General features: G+C 37.8%; 1 protein-coding gene across 1 annotated transcript; it reads left to right on the top strand.

Annotated features, from left to right (window-relative positions):
- Positions 1 to 9,920: 9,920 nt before the first annotated feature.
- Positions 9,921 to 15,048, top strand: LOC136250738 (uncharacterized). Its single transcript, XM_066042979.1, has 4 exons — positions 9,921 to 10,003; positions 13,498 to 13,571; positions 13,933 to 14,170; positions 14,668 to 15,048. The coding sequence occupies exons 1-4, from the start codon at positions 10,000 to 10,002 to the stop codon at positions 14,676 to 14,678; spliced, it is 327 nt and encodes a 108-aa protein (XP_065899051.1). The 5' UTR covers positions 9,921 to 9,999; the 3' UTR covers positions 14,679 to 15,048.
- The last annotated feature ends 1,179 nt before the right edge of the window (positions 15,049 to 16,227 follow it).

Raw genomic sequence — 16,227 nt, 5'->3', positions numbered from 1 at the left:
ACAACTAATGTCCTCATGTAAAGGATGGGGGGAGGGGGTAAAAAGCTTATTCTACCTACCTAATAATGTGGTCTCCATATTCCTGCTAATTTGTGTTGCCACATCATTACACAACTTGGAAAGCCACTCAGCAGGGTTGTTTTGAAGATCGTTGTGGTGAACCCCCTTGTTTACATATCATTGGGGAAATGTGTATCTGAGTTTAGTATATAGGTGTGAATATCAGAAGTAATTTCTCCAAAGTTCAAAAAGATAGCCAGCATACATAGATTATGATATTGTTGAATTAAAGGTGCTCAGCATCCAAAGTACTGGAGTGTCATGTATGGACCAGTTCATCAAACTTCTCACTGATAATTTTATAATTTCCCATGACCATATAAACAAATCCCAGTCATTTCACCTGTAGAAATAAGTACATGTAATCTACAATTATACACATGAGGCATACCATGAGCATGTATATCACCTAGTGTATGTGAGTATATCATAACTGGGAAGAGCAACTGATTCACACCTACAAAATTCAGGTTGGTGGGGACAAGGTTACTATACATGTGTTAATATGAAAGGTGTCTATTACATGATATAGATAAGAAAAGTAGCTAGCCATATAAGGACTACTCATACTCAGTCTTGTGCAACCACAGTGACTGCTAGATACTAACAAATCAGATGAAATTCCATCAATAGTATTTAAACACTGTATGTGCTGCAGAAATTGCACCTATATACTCCATGTAGTGGTGTAGCTAAGGTGGGTACTGGTAGGGCACAGGCCCAACCAATCAGTTCCAGTACCCTACCAACACAGGTACTCATCGTACGTAGCTAGCTATAGCTAAATTGTGTGATATGAGGTGCAATATGAAGCCTCCTACTAATAATAATTATTATGCACACAAAGCATTCGTACAGCTAGTGTCCTACTAGAGATGACAACTTTTAACTGCAAAATGTCACCAAATTGAATCTCAGCATGTAATTTTCAAAAATTTTTCTGGGGGGCATGCCCATGCCAGACCCCCTAGCTGCAGCGTGCTTTGTATGCTGATTACTGCAACTTGTATGCCTACAATGGTGCCCAACCAATCCTTCTGGGCTAGCTATGCCACTGACTCCATGCAGATCATCTTTACTCAATCTGTCAACTGGAACTGTTTCTATTGTGATTACCTTACCTGCAAATGTTACACCAGTTTACAAGAAGAAGGGTAGTTCAATTTGCTGTAAAGTTATGGAGCATATTGTTTACCACTAACATGTTCAACTATATCAAATTTTCAGTATGGCTTTAAGCAGTGTTATACTCTTGTGAGGCCCAACTAGTATCAGTTGTAGAAGACATTTCACACAATATGACCAATAGAAGTAGATTGATCTTATGGCAAATCATGATGGGATATTACACTAAAATGTTACAGAATACATTCTCCAATACTCACAGATTACTTCATTAATGACCAAGGACTAGAAAATGTGAAACATCATACTTACCAAGTCCTTAGATTAATAAAATGTCATTAAACTTAATTGCTCTTTGCAACTAAAGCAAGCAAGTTCTACGCGGCATCCATAACAACTTTTATTGCTTCTATTAAAATGATCCAGCCTCTACATTGGTTAATGACTACAATTACAACTATAGCATATCAGCCTTGCTATATGGCCTAGCTACCTTGGAATATGTTCATAGCTAACATATCAAAACTATTCTATACATTTCATCAAATGCAGCCATTATCGATAGTCTAATTTTTTTCACTCAATACATACTTAATTCTAATCATTAAAATGACATAATATCTGCTTTTGTTTCTTCCACAACCTCAGGTTGGTCAAACAAGCTGATTCAAAAAACCTTGTCATTCCTTGTGATTCCCTTGTCCAATACAAAATACATGTTGTTTGCACTATACCATATAAGGGGAAACTTGGCGGGGGTAAACTTTGGCCAGTAACAAGCTAAATTAATTTACATTTGGTCAAATAAACTTTGGCAAATTCAACTTCAATGTTTAGCTATAAAGATGCTAATCTGAGGTGCTACAAGCATTTGGCAGGTTATTGTTGGTGAATTTGTAGCAAATCGCCAAAGTTTCCCTCTATACAATATACAGAAAACACAAAAGTACAAACATTAGCACTCATAATCTCTACAGCACATTATACAAAGAAAGAAAGCCCTTGAATTGCTCTATCCACCGGCTGTACTGTTGTTGTAACATTACCATGCAGTGTCATTTAATTAAGGTACAATGCGCACTCCATACAACAGGAGAAATTAATTATGCAGGTGGAACAAGGCTCTTTTTGCCATTTCCACTTGTCTCAGAACAAAATCTAATACACCACATGATTCACCTGTTATCAAGGAATCTGATAAACTAAACTGTGTTTCTGTATACTAAAGTATGTGGAAGTTATGGTGGTTTGTTTACAAGGTAGTGTAACTTTCACCAAATACGGGCAAAGCCTAAAACAGAATCCAGAAAATTTGACATTAGTTTTAATATGAAAGGATGTGCCATTCCTTTATATACAAATCTATTAACAATCTTACAGGTTTGAAATTTCTCAGAAACTTCCAAACTATTTTACAAGTATTCAACAAGGATTCACCACCAATAAACTGAACAGATGCCCATATGAGCATGCAAGCCATACCAATTTGATCATATGTTTCATGGATTGTTTTCCCTCTACTGGTAGATCGAAAAATAAATCAAAATATATATGGGAAACAGGAAATTTAGTTGCAGTGGCCTTAGTCATGCTTGATCATAATAAAGGCCATGACAAGTTAATCTTAATGTGGCAGGCCAGTGTTTTGGCAAACCCATGATGTAATATCTAAAACAACACTACTAGCAGTAATTTGTGCAGTAGGGAAATGGAGCACAATCTCACTCACAAGAAGTGCTTTACCTGTAAAACACTCTAATAAAGCAGTCACATCAGTCAAATAATTTAGCGCTGACACGTGAGTTAACACTGTTGCAAGATGGCTTTTACTAATAAGCCTGTCAGTAAGTATGCAAAAATAACCGGAAAACAATGAAAGAATATGAAATATTTAGAGCTGACAGCATAGATAATAGACACCCCATACAGGGGTGTCTATTATCTATGCCGACAGTAACCAGATGCAGGAGAGATTTTTTGGGACAAACCTAGTCCCTTGGGCAACATCAGCAGTGCTGCCTGCCCAGTATCAAACAATCAAATCTTACTAAAGGAGATCAATCTGTGTGCACACAGATGCAAGAAAGTTAACTGCATTTGCCGAAAACATAGTATATAAATCAAGTTTCCCAATGGCAAGTCTCTAAGCGCCTGCGCGTATTATAATATATAATACGCGCAGGCGCTTAGAGACTTGCCTTGATCAGTTGATGGGTAGTCTAAGTTACATCTTTGACTTCTAGTTACGGTCTGAACTTCAATGAATTGGTCCTTTCCGTAGGATAATATACATCCCCATGGTCCTCCGTAGAGCTTTCTGATTTAATAATATAAGCACTCGTTGCGTTTATAAACTTAATTTCTAATTTGAGAAGCGCCATTGGGAAACTTGGTAAAGGATCTGAACTTCTGAAGGATCATAGACGGCGGCTCGGACGGCGGTAGAGGGTCAAACACTAGTATGGCAGAGTAACAAGGATGTGTACCGTACTAAATGACTGTAGTTTATCCCACGTGAGCGGAGATTACGTCTGTGCTGGACACGTGGTACTGACATGTGTAAAGCATCCTGGCGGGGAGTTTCTAGCGCAAACAAAAACCATGATCACCACCATCACCCCGCGTAATACAAGGCGCAATTTGGCGAGAAGAAGAGTAGTGCAGTCTTCCGGTAGAGCTAGAAACTACAAGAGCGGTGACGGAGGTTCAGCCTTGAAAGAAACCGGAGGTACGCTAGTTTTAAAAGGTTTAGTTGTCGTACAAATTGGTAGATTAATAGGACACGAGATAGGACATCATTTTAAAAATATTTACTAGCCCATGCCCTTTTGAAGCGTTGTGACTACCGCATTTGTCTTGAAGGCAAAGCGGTACGTTATATCGTATCGTTATATCGTATCGTTATATTATCGTATCGTTATAGATGGGCTATTGTCTCACGCAGCCAGATCGCTTTTTCTTTTGTCATTGGGTCGGAAACAAAAGGAAATGCAGTATAGCAGTTTTGTTGTGGCAATTACCCCCAGATTTTGGGAATTTTACTGCACGGTTGATAAAGGCTCACGAACGCGAGAACTGCACACGATGGCTTCACGTTAGATTTTGAAACCATAGATATTAGAGTACAGGGATTAGAAACTAGCGCGCGCCCTGAAACACTCCGCCATTGGTGAATTCATGAGGCCAAAATGGTGTCTTCTGCTCTGGACTACTTTCTACGGGCGTGGAGTATTTCATGACAATCTCTTTATGTTTTACAAGTACTAGGCAAACTCCTATTGTAAGTCTTGTTGTGAGTTTTTGCCGCCATCAATCATTTTAATCTCAGTTGACACGATTTTTTTGTGTACCTGTTGTGTTCATGGTAAGTTCACTTTCAACTGGCAAACAATGCCACAGTAACCCTAAAGTAACATAGTTTTGCATGGTGTACTTCATTTTATTATTCCGTTTGATTAATGCCCTTTGGCAGTCTCATCTTGGTTCTTTAAAATACTACTCCATGATTTATCAACTTCAACACAAGCGCTGTTATGCGAGAAACATCTTTCAGTGGTACTGTGCAAAACTTCAAAGTATTGTGAAGACTTCAGCACTATTTTCCCAGTGGAACTAGACTTCTGTTCTTCGTAACAGGTAGACAAAAAACGGAGGTACCCATTGATGATCAAAATCGTAAATGGCGATGAAAACCACCCAAGACGATTAAACAACAGAAGCCAGAAGCATTAAAAGTCTTGTATATCAACTACAATACCACAAGGTGGTTGAAATCAACTGTAAGACGACTAAACCACAAACTGCCATCCTGTCCGCATGGATTTAATCAATACCGAGGAGTGCTTCAACCACAATCAATGGTAGATATACACGGCGCGCGCTCGGTTGCCTATCCCTTCTCTCTAATATCTATGTTGAAACCACGTGTGTGATTCTCATCGATCAATACTGTACTGCATTCACCAGACCCCTTTTCCCTACCTGATGACAGAAAAAAGGTGGTCTAGCTGTGCAAGACTTGTATAAGAACAGAAATGCATTTGGGACTACACTGAAAGTGGCCACTATAATTACAATTTGGTGGTCTTGTCTAGAAGTGATTGCTACGGTTTGTGCTTGTGTGATTGTTTCTGATCTCTGACCACATAATTTTCCTCACCACTGCTTCATTTATGAGAAAGATTGGCTATCTTTGTACAGCAAGTAGTTTGTTTAACCATGTGTAAGCATGTGTTGCCTTTGAGGGTTCTTTCCTTGGCTTTTATTTATAAACTTTATAGCACAGGACAGCCTGTTGTTATAATATGATTTTGTCTTTCACTAATAAGTGCCTCCCACCCACATGTAACTAGCTGTAGCTAAGCTAAGATAATGCCTGCTGCAACATATTTATGGTGGCCATGTTCCATAACATGCTCATCTTACTGTGGTGTGAATTTAAAAGTCTAAAATGTTTTAGTAAGTTTTGTGCTTTTTTGGACGACTACATCTGTAGTGGAACCATGTATTTCGCACACCTTAGCACCATGTCTGTAATAGAGACACATCTTGATTTATGAGGTCCAAATGTGCCTGGTTTCCTGAAATTGTTTTCGGAAAAGTGTGGCCTGGTGCAACTGGGGAAGCAGCCCACCCAGCTGTAACACCAATGGGTACCTTGTGTAAACTGGGGAAGCAAATACCTAACTATTCTTGTCTCGCGGTGTTGGGGTCATTGTGAAACTTTAGGTTCCGCGACCTCTCTCCATGAGACCTGGACAGTCCTCTTGCGGGTTACTAGCCTTGCCCCAGGAGGATTTTCCTGCACAAGACTCAAATGCCTGAGTGGTCACAGGCATCCCAGTGCTGGTTCACTGGGCGGCAATAGCTATGTTTTGCATGGCTGCCGCAGGTTTGCTTTTGTGTGTGTACATATCTATCTATCTGTCTACCTATGTTGGTCCATATGCACCCACGTGAACAAAATCATTAGCTAAATGGTAAAAGCAGCTTGCACGTAAGAAGTAAAAGCAAAATGAAGTCTGTATTAAACTTCCGTACAGGTAAACTTTACGCTGAGGTGGTTCTTCTCAGCAGTCTGAAAAACAGGTATGGCGACTTCATATACATGTACTCTATTCTTGAACAAAAATGAAGGGCAGCTTCGAGGCCTTGTCTAAACAATTCGCATGAGAAAGCACGATAGACACACTATAAAACAGTTGAGAAGATACTTCTGTACATAATTTGCTGTTTAAAGTGGTTTGTTATAGTTATGCTTCCTTAGCAGTGCATAGCAACGTAAGTACCGAATTACAAAATAATTCATGAAATATGCTAAATTACAGTATTTACAAATCTAATTGTCTAGCTGAATTAATAATAACAATAGCATGAATATAACTGCAATTATATACATGGTTGATTAATTGCCTATTTGGTTACAATGAGATAGTATTAACTGCATAGGCACCTTGTTTTTAGAAGTAGCTTTACATCAACTTGTTTACTCACAGGACTGTGACCTGATTATTTCACTGTTTCCTTATTAGTAAAGTGTCCCAATTTCAAGGGTTTAAACGTGTGTACATGGGACCATGGATAGACGCCCACTGTATAACACTAATGTGCCTTAATATGAAATTGGTTGTGATTTAGAACATCCCTTTTTGAGTTCTGTTGTGTAACCTTCCCACGCAAATAATATCTCCATTGTTTGGTGTTATGTGGTCTGAGGTGATTACATATTTGTAATATGGTGCCAAAAAGTAACACCTAAAATAAATTGATAGTGGGTAGTTGTGTTGTACAAACTGTGGTCAATAATTGTATGTAAATTGACCGATGTAAGAAACCATATAATTATGCTTTGAAGTGGTAACTAAATACTGTAGTGTATGCTCTAACATTATGTTTGTATATAAATTTGTCCTTAGAGTTTAAATAAGTGGCACCTGTTAGTGTGGACAGTGAGTTCACCTATGTAATGGATATACTGGCATTATTATGGTCCCAACGTAAACAGTATGATGCGGGCATCTTCATAATAATCAGGACACTTTTTGTTGGTTCTGAGGCATCCGTTTTATGTAGATTCTGTTGTCAAATTTATGTATCCTGAAGGCAGGGCCTATTTAAAGAACATGACATTCCATTAATATTCTTTCACAATTACTGGAAGTTTGTTTGTGTTTACTGAGCCATTTAATCATGTACTGTACAAAGAGTATGCTGTTTCATATCACTAGAAATTGGCGGTAATCTTTGCCTTGTGGTCAAATTGTGTAATCCTTCTACTGGCTCCTACCTGCTTCTGTTACAAGTTGTGTGTCCAGGTCAGTATATCTATATCCTTCAAAGGTAATGAATAATGATCAGAATACCTGGTTTAATTCTACCTGTAAGTTGACAGTATTTCCATTTTGAAGCTTATTTCACCTGTACTATTAGTACTGATTTGTACAGCAATTGAATGCACTCAAGACAGTTATCTGTTACAATGATTAACACTGCTTTTATCATAATGTGTTGCTTTGTCTGAAGTTTACAGAAACATTACATACAGTTGTTATGGAGACTTGTTGGTAACTAAGTAACATGTGTAGGTGATAAAGGGTGTGTTTCACTTGCTTTCTGAACACAAGGGAACTGTTTGTTGTTAGCAGTGACGAATGTGGCACCCTTCCACCATGGGACTAGGACAAAGTGTCCTGATTGAGGTGTTCTGATTTCAGGGATCTGAATGTGTTTATTCTAGTAGCTAATACAAATGAGACCATGGACTAGTATCCTGATTATCAAGGTGTACTTGTTTCACAGTAGTTCCTTTAATATTAGTCCAGTTCCATTGCCATATCTGAATTCTCAATTCTGGTATGACATCAATCCTGCATACCATCTGTAAACATGTTGTGAGATAGATGATGTTTGGAGAAAACACGTGTCTGGTATGGTCTCAGAGAGCAGTTGTTTCTGTGTTGGTCTCACATGTTTGTACTGAAATGTGTTTGTTCCTATTGTTGATGTTACACCTAGAGCTAATTGCACTTTCAATTACTCTTTGTTTTGAGAGATCAAAGCATGTTTGTTGCTTAAGTATGTGTGTGACCTTTTACATCTCACAAAAGAATTGAAAGTTACTCTAGCCTAGCTGTTTGTTCTGCAACTCAATATAGACTGTCTACACTTTACTGGGCATAACTGAAGAATACGAGGTTTGTTTTATAGAGATGAACAAAGTGGCCACATGGCTAGTGCACTACACATGGCACTACCTTGTAACACTAAACACTGTTTACTCAATTATGCAAAAGTTCTCTTGACTAATACAGCACCAATACAGCAATGTTACAATACCTCACTGCATGGTATAATTAAGCTCTCAATCTCATACGTATGTGCTTTATTCAACCTTGTAATAGTGCTATATTGTGTTTTGTGGCCAATCTAATTCCATGAAAACATTTTCCCCTGAAGTAATTTTCAGCTTACTGTATGTTATACAGAAGTTTCATGTCTGTCTGACATCTGTTGTTAACCACCAGAATGTGTTTCTTCTGAACTCCTTACATTAGTAAACAAGAGTGTTCAACTGTAGTTTACCTCATGGCTCCACTGTCATATTCTCTACTAGACAATGATATAGTCTCTTAGAAATGACAACTGAGTGTATTGTTAAATATATTGAACAAAGAAAAATTCAGCCTATTAATTTAATATTTGGACATGTGCTAATTTGACTCTTTGGCTTTTAATATCTGAAACTCTTGGACATGGTAGAGATAACCTCATTAAGGCCTTTGTCCCTTCTTGCTTGAAATGTTGTACATGTTACATTCCCTATACATGTAGTTTAGTATGAGTGTTGCATGACATGTTTCCTTTAGTAGACAACTATATAGTACATGTCAGAGTTCTCATAACATGAAGGGGAAAGTGTCTTAATTCAGTACAGCAGATTATTGTTGTGAGGTCCAAATGTTTTGCGAAGCTGTTAAAATAGCCTCTAGCATAATTTTTTTTGCGATTACAAAACACAGATGATTTCTCCATAATTCTATGAACCTCTTGGATACTATGGCAAAGTTACGAAAACTTATGAATATACAGATGGTCTATACAAAAGTCTGCTTACTTGAAAATTTAAGCGATTCAGTCTGCCAGCACAAATTTGTGCAAATTACGCTTTGACTCTCAAAAATTTGGACCTGCTGTGCAGTACATGTATGTTTGAAAGGTCATGTTGATTGCATGCATGTGCTTGTAATATTGCATGTGCATTATGAGCAGGTTCTCAGAGTCTGAAAGAGGAATCGAAGACCTCTTTAAAAGGTCTTGGTCCCAAAATGTCTTTTATAGATTGTATTGTGTGAATTTATTTTATTTATTTTTTTATTCTCAGAAAATGGAGACACATTATCTACTTGTTTTGTTGTTATTGTTGATCACACTACACAACTCTGAACAACAAGGTGAGTAATACACACTATATATTATGTTATTAGAGATTTCACTGTAATTCATACACTGTACTCCAATACATGTATTACAGGTCTTATTATCCACCCACCTCAAGATGTTACAATATGTGCTGGAGATGATGTTAATATCACTTGTGGTCATAACTTCAGTTCAATAATTCCAGTCTGGAGAATTAATGGACAACCATTTGCTGGTAGCAATATTATGCACCATACGATGTATGACTCACCAATGGTTAATAATAGTATTGACACAGTCTTGACTGTACAATATCATAATGAATCAAACAACTTAATTTCAGTTTGATTTCAAGTACTACCATCTGTGCAGAGTTCTGTTGGTATACTCACAGTCATGGGTAAGGTAATCTACAACATTGTACTGTGATATGTACACCTGTATAGACTTTAATTAATCAAATGGTACTGTCATACCGTTTAAGTAGGAATCCAGGTGAAATTTTTGCATGCCTCCCAAAATTCTGCCTTTAAAAATCATCCTAGTTATCTTATGAGACGAAAATCGCCTTAACGGAATAGTGCTAGTCCATATAATACACAAAACTGCATTAAATACAACAAAACGCCTACAGGTGACCGGATACAGAAATTAAAAAATCGCCAAAACTTGGAATTTTAGACTGACTGACTGCCTGACTGACCACATTCGCAAGCTTAGAGGCCAAACCAAGCAGTGCACGGCTACCATTTTACGCCACAATAACAAACTCACCAGTAGGATGTGCCTTTTGGGATTCCGAGGAGTGTGTGCCCTCTGCACCTTGTCTTTTCTTTTATCTTCAATCAGGCTGCTTGTCTTCTTCATCCAACGAAATCATATCGAGGCGTTAATTTTCCATATCAACACTTTCTTTAAGGAGCATAATAGACACCACAAGATTATTTAAGGCGCTTAGACTACGTTACTGTATGGAGGAATAGATTATATATTCCTTACTTATATAATCTATGGCAGAGTCTACTGTATGGAGGTACCAGTACTAGATAGCTATGCTATGCTATACTATACTTCTATGACGGAGCCTACTGTACGGAGGTACCAATACTAGATAGCTTTAACGATAGGTCACAGGATCACGCCCATTCTTCATTCTACGCATTATTGATCTATCGATTGAAATGACGATGATACACCCCTTTTGCACTAGCTGTATTTCAGTGACCACACACCTTCAATTTGGAAGGCTGGCTCGATATACTCTATAATCAATCAAAACCACACCCTTTTTGGGCAAGCGCACAATGTCGCAGGCTGACTTGAGATACTCTAACACAGCAGTCACCCTAATAAAACAGTCACATGTTTATAGCTAGCTGTATGCCTTAACAAAAAAACCAAACAAACTAGTATAGTAAAAATTATAAATTTAAAAGTAAAGTAGGAATCCAATTGCAAGCTATAAAAAGTAGTGAAACAAGAGATGAACAATGGTAGCTATTACAGCATAGCTTGGTGGGAAATCCCTACTTTGGCATTGAACACAAAATAATGGCTATATCATGCCAAAGTAGGGATTTCCCACCGAGCTATGCTGTAATAGCTACCATCGTTCATCTCTTGTTTCACTACTTTTTATCGCTTGGATTCCTACTTTATTTTTAAAGTTATTATTTTTAATATACTAGTAGTATTTATCCATTTAGAAGCGTAACATGTGATTCCGTCATTTTTATTTGAATTATAACATCTCAGCAGGCCCAGGCATGAACTCCATTGGCTGGGACCAATATATATGATTGAGCCTCCACGTCTATTCAAGACTGGTTTTAGTACAGATAAAAATACAGTACTAAATTATGACATAATAGCTGGTGAAATCTGGCTATTTCATTACCATGTAAGGTCACTTATTTGGCCTAAATTTATGTACAATGTGACCAGCTACCAGAGGAGGGGCTGCCTTGTAAGAAATATTTTGATTATTAAGAATGTCACATGTGCCTCATGATCAGATCATCACAATACTGTAAGATAAGGTAATAGTTTTACTGTTTTGGTATTGTTTGTGGATCACAAACGAAGAACAGTATTTGGACTGCTTTTTACAGTAAAGGTACTAAAGCCTTGCCAGAAATGGGTACGATAGTTTTGTACAGACTAAGTGAGTTTTGTTACTTTAACTTTAAGGCACACCCGAGGTGAACTGTCAGTCCTCAAAAAATGTATGGTGCTATTGCAGTACACCAGCCACTTATGCAAGTCATAGGAAAGTTATGATTCAACAGCCAATGATTTCTCCTATCATACAATACGATAGTACTGTATAGTAGGGACCACAAAGGAGTAGGTGTGGCCCATGGAAAAAAAACCAAAAAAAAAAACCAATAAACATCACCCAAAAACCAGCCTCACTTTTCCCAGACGACGATGACGCAGTATTGGTTAGTCAAAGCTAAGCCCAAACAAGCTTTCAGATCGACCCAAAATGCTTTCAACAAGTTGCTACGGAGTTTTAAAAAAAAATTACCAAATTTTTTAGTAACTGACTGAGTAACTGACTTATGCCTTCAGACAAGCATAACTTGATAACGGCTAAGGTTGCAGGCTTGATTAACTGGGGTGCGTGTTGCCATTTTTCTCTTTCAGTATGCGTGGATTGCAGAGGTGCTTTTCGAACACTTCTTGATTCGTAATGTTGTGTAACAGGTTGAACATAGCTAACAATGAAGCGTAATGGATACTTCACTTTTCAGATGATAAGTGATATAGCTGAGGCACGTGGTACCATTTCTTTCTTTTGATGCGGTATGCGTGGGTTCACCAGTCATAATTTTACAAAAAAAAGTTAACAAACAAGTACACAAAATAATTTTTCAACTAGAGTAGGGACCATGGCACATCAATAAAAAGTACTGAAACAAGCTGGAGTAGTGCATGCATGATGTTAAATCACAGTGAAACAATTAGAAGTGTTATATCCTTACTGTGCATTTCTGTTATGGTACCACAGTAGGAATATACTGTATAGAGGGAAACTTTGGCGAATTTGGCGATTTGCTACAAATTCACCAAAGTTTAACCCGCCAATTACTTGTAGCGCCTGAGAATAACATCTATATAGCTATGGATTGAGCTTGAATTTGCCAAAGTTTATGTTGCCAAATGCAATTTAGTTTGCTATTTGCCAAAATTTGCTATTTGCCAAAATTTTCCCCGCATAGTAGGGCTGAGCAATTACAAAATTTTGCTACCTTCACGATTGTAGAATGTAAAATATCATGATTATGATAACAATCACGATGTTATATCTTTACATTCCTCAAACTATCGTATATGCACAACTTTGTATAAATTACAAAACAAGGTGAAATTGTGTACAACTGATCAGACCAGTTATAGTTCAATACAGACAATATACTGGATAATAGTGTCCTTAGAAATTCAACGGTTTGTAACAGGTAAGCTTTTTCAGTAGTAAGATTTATTCACACAATGAGCTGTCTCAGAAGACTTGTTTTCCAGATCGAGCTCTTCCACTACAGTATGTGTCACCATTTTGAATTTGTTTACATGTGATGTCACAACATCACGATGTTCATATATTACATATCAACATCATGATGTTCAGACACAATCATGATTAATCTCATAATCGATATAATCTCCCAGCCCTACCGCCAAGGTTTTCCCTCTATACGGTAGCACTATTGCTTTACTATGATATAATATCGTACACTACAACTTGTTTCAGTACTTTTTATTGATATGTTATTGCTTTACTATGATTTAATATCGTGCACTACAACTTGTTTCAGTACTTTTTATTGATGTACTATGAAATAATATTGTGTGGTACATAATGCTGTGTGTTATGTGTTTGTTACTCTTTAGTACCTTCTCCAAATGATTTGGCAGTCAGCTTGAAGTTTGTTGATTACAGGCCTGTTGTTACCATAACTTGGAATGTGAGTGTGGGTGCGTGCATGTGTGTGTGTATACACGTGTGTGTGTGTAGTTATATGTAGATAACTGATCTGGTAGCAAGGCCACTCTGCTATGTGAAGTTGCTGAGCATGAAACTTTACTCAAATTGTTTACATGTGGACCAAGCCAACCTGTTTTATATTAGAAGCAGTTTATCCAGCTGTACTAATAAACACCTGTTAACTGTAACTGTCAGCTGTCCTTGTTTTTGGTGTGTATAATCCTTCAGCTATAGCATAGTGAGGATAAGAGTCGATAGTGTTTTATTCCTAACCTTTTTCTTAGTGCACATTTTGAACAATACAATGTGCATACATTACTAAATCCTGTATGTGTCTATAGGTATCATCATTGTCACATAACTTGACTAAGGTGGAGGCCTTAAATGTCTCTTTGACTGGTGAAGATGATATGACAACTACCTTCCAAGTATCACCTAATACAACTACCTTCCAAGTGTCACATGATATGACATCGGTTGATAATGTTTCCAGACATCTTGATGTTGGAACAGATTTCATCATTTCTGTTTGTAGTGTGAACAGTGTGGGATGTAGTGAGACAGTTAGTACTTCATTAGGTATGTACTGTACAGGGGGTTGAGTGGTGAATTACAGTGGAACCTGTTTTAGTGGCCACTTGTACATCTAAAATGGTTCATTTAAATTTCCCAAATGAGAAGTTTATACTGTCTAATGCCACTGTACCTTAGGCCATAAAAAATTGGCCTGCACCTTCAACAAGTTCCACTGCTATATTCCAGACACCTTAATATGGTGTCCTTGTGTCAGGAGGTGTAAATGTGTACATCAATGCATGAATATGTGTCAAAGTCTCTTTATGAGGTGTCCAGATATAAGGGGTCTGTTTACTCTAATACGACTGAAACCTACACCCTTAGGACTAATGTCCTGGTCGTCAAGGTGTCCCCGTTTCAGGCCCTTGTACAAATAACCATTTTACAGTAATTGCACACTTTCAGAGGTACCAGCTTTTTATAATCAGGTGGTCCCCTGGACAGCTAAGGTTCCAACATTGCATAGCATTTCATTCACTGTTATGTTTTATAAATTGTAGCTGTACGATAGCTCCAGTCAGCAATAGTCCAGTGACATCCAGATGACCAGTCCATCTATGTATCGTGTGATGTGGCTGAGTCAACTCCTAGAGTTAAATGTTTAGCAAGACTGAATTGTTCTACATGTGATGAGGTCACTTCTGAAGTGTTCACCAGACATACCGAAATATCAGTCATGGCTGATACTGACTATCACATTTCTGTGCTGGTAGTTGAATCACAAAACAGTATGCCACTGGAGAATTACAGTATAGTAGAAACTATCTCAGTACCACAACTTACACCAGAGCCGAATCCCACACACCTACCACAGCCAAGCTCAACACAACAGCCAAGCTTGATGTAACAACCAGAACCAACAGAACAGCCAGAACCTGGAACATCCTGTAAGTTTTTAACTAACTTGAACTGGTTAGAAGCTGCACAGTTACACTGTACTAGCTGTATGTAGCTAACTGAATGGTTTTGCTTATAAACTTACCATATTTACATACTACTGCAATTTTTAATAGTATATTAAAAATTAAAAAATTAAGTATGAATCCAAGTGATAAAAAGTGGTGAAACAAGAGAAGAACGATGGTAGCTATTACAGCATAGCTCGGTGGGAAATCCTTGGCATGATATAGCCATTATTATGTATTCAATGCCGAAGTAGGAATTTCCCACAGAGCTATGCTGTAATAGTTACCGTCGTTCTTCTCTTGTTTCACTACTTTTTATCGCTTGGATTCCTACTTCATTTTTAAATTTATAATTTTTAATATAGTAGTTCGTTTAGTTTTTTTTGTTAAAGCATACAGCTAGCTATAAACATGTGACTGTTCTATTAGGGTGACTGCAGTGTTAGAGTATCTCGAGGTGGCCTGCAAGATGTGCGCTTCCCAAAAAAAGGGGCGTGGTTTTGATCAATTATAGAGTATGTTGAGTCAGCCTTCCAAATTGAAGATGTGTGGTCACTGAAATACAGCTAGCGCAAAAGGGGTGTGTCATCGTGGTTTCAATCGATAGATAGATAATGCGTAGAAATGAGAATGAAGAATGGGCATGATCTTGTGACCTACCGTGAAGCTATCTAGCTAGTACCAGTACCTCTGTACAGTACCCTCCGTCATAGATTATATCAGTAAGGAATAAATCTATTCATCTGTACAATAGTGTAGTCTAAGCACCTTAAATAATCTTGTGGTGTCTATTATGCTGCTTAAAGAAAGTGTTAATACGGAAAATTAACGCCTCGATATGGATTCGTAGGATGAAGAAGAAGACAAGCAGCCTGATTGAAGATAAAAGACAAGGTGCAGAGGGCACACACTCGTCGGAAACCCAAAAGGCACACCCCACTGGTGAGTTTGCTATTGTTGCGTAAAATGGTGGCAGTGCGCTGCTTCGTTTGGCCTCTAGGCTTGCGACTGTGGTCAGGCAGTCAGTCTAAAATTCAAAGTTTTGGCGATTTTTAAAATTCTGTATCCGGCCACCTGTAAGCGTTTTGTTGTATTTAATGCTGTTTTATGTATTATATGGACTAGTACTATTCCGTAACGTAATGTCTTGTAAGA

This window comes from Dysidea avara, chromosome 1 (genome assembly GCF_963678975.1).
Source record: "Dysidea avara chromosome 1, odDysAvar1.4, whole genome shotgun sequence".
NCBI lineage: Eukaryota > Metazoa > Porifera > Demospongiae > Dictyoceratida > Dysideidae > Dysidea > Dysidea avara.
This window is presented reverse-complemented; position numbering and strand designations above follow the sequence as displayed.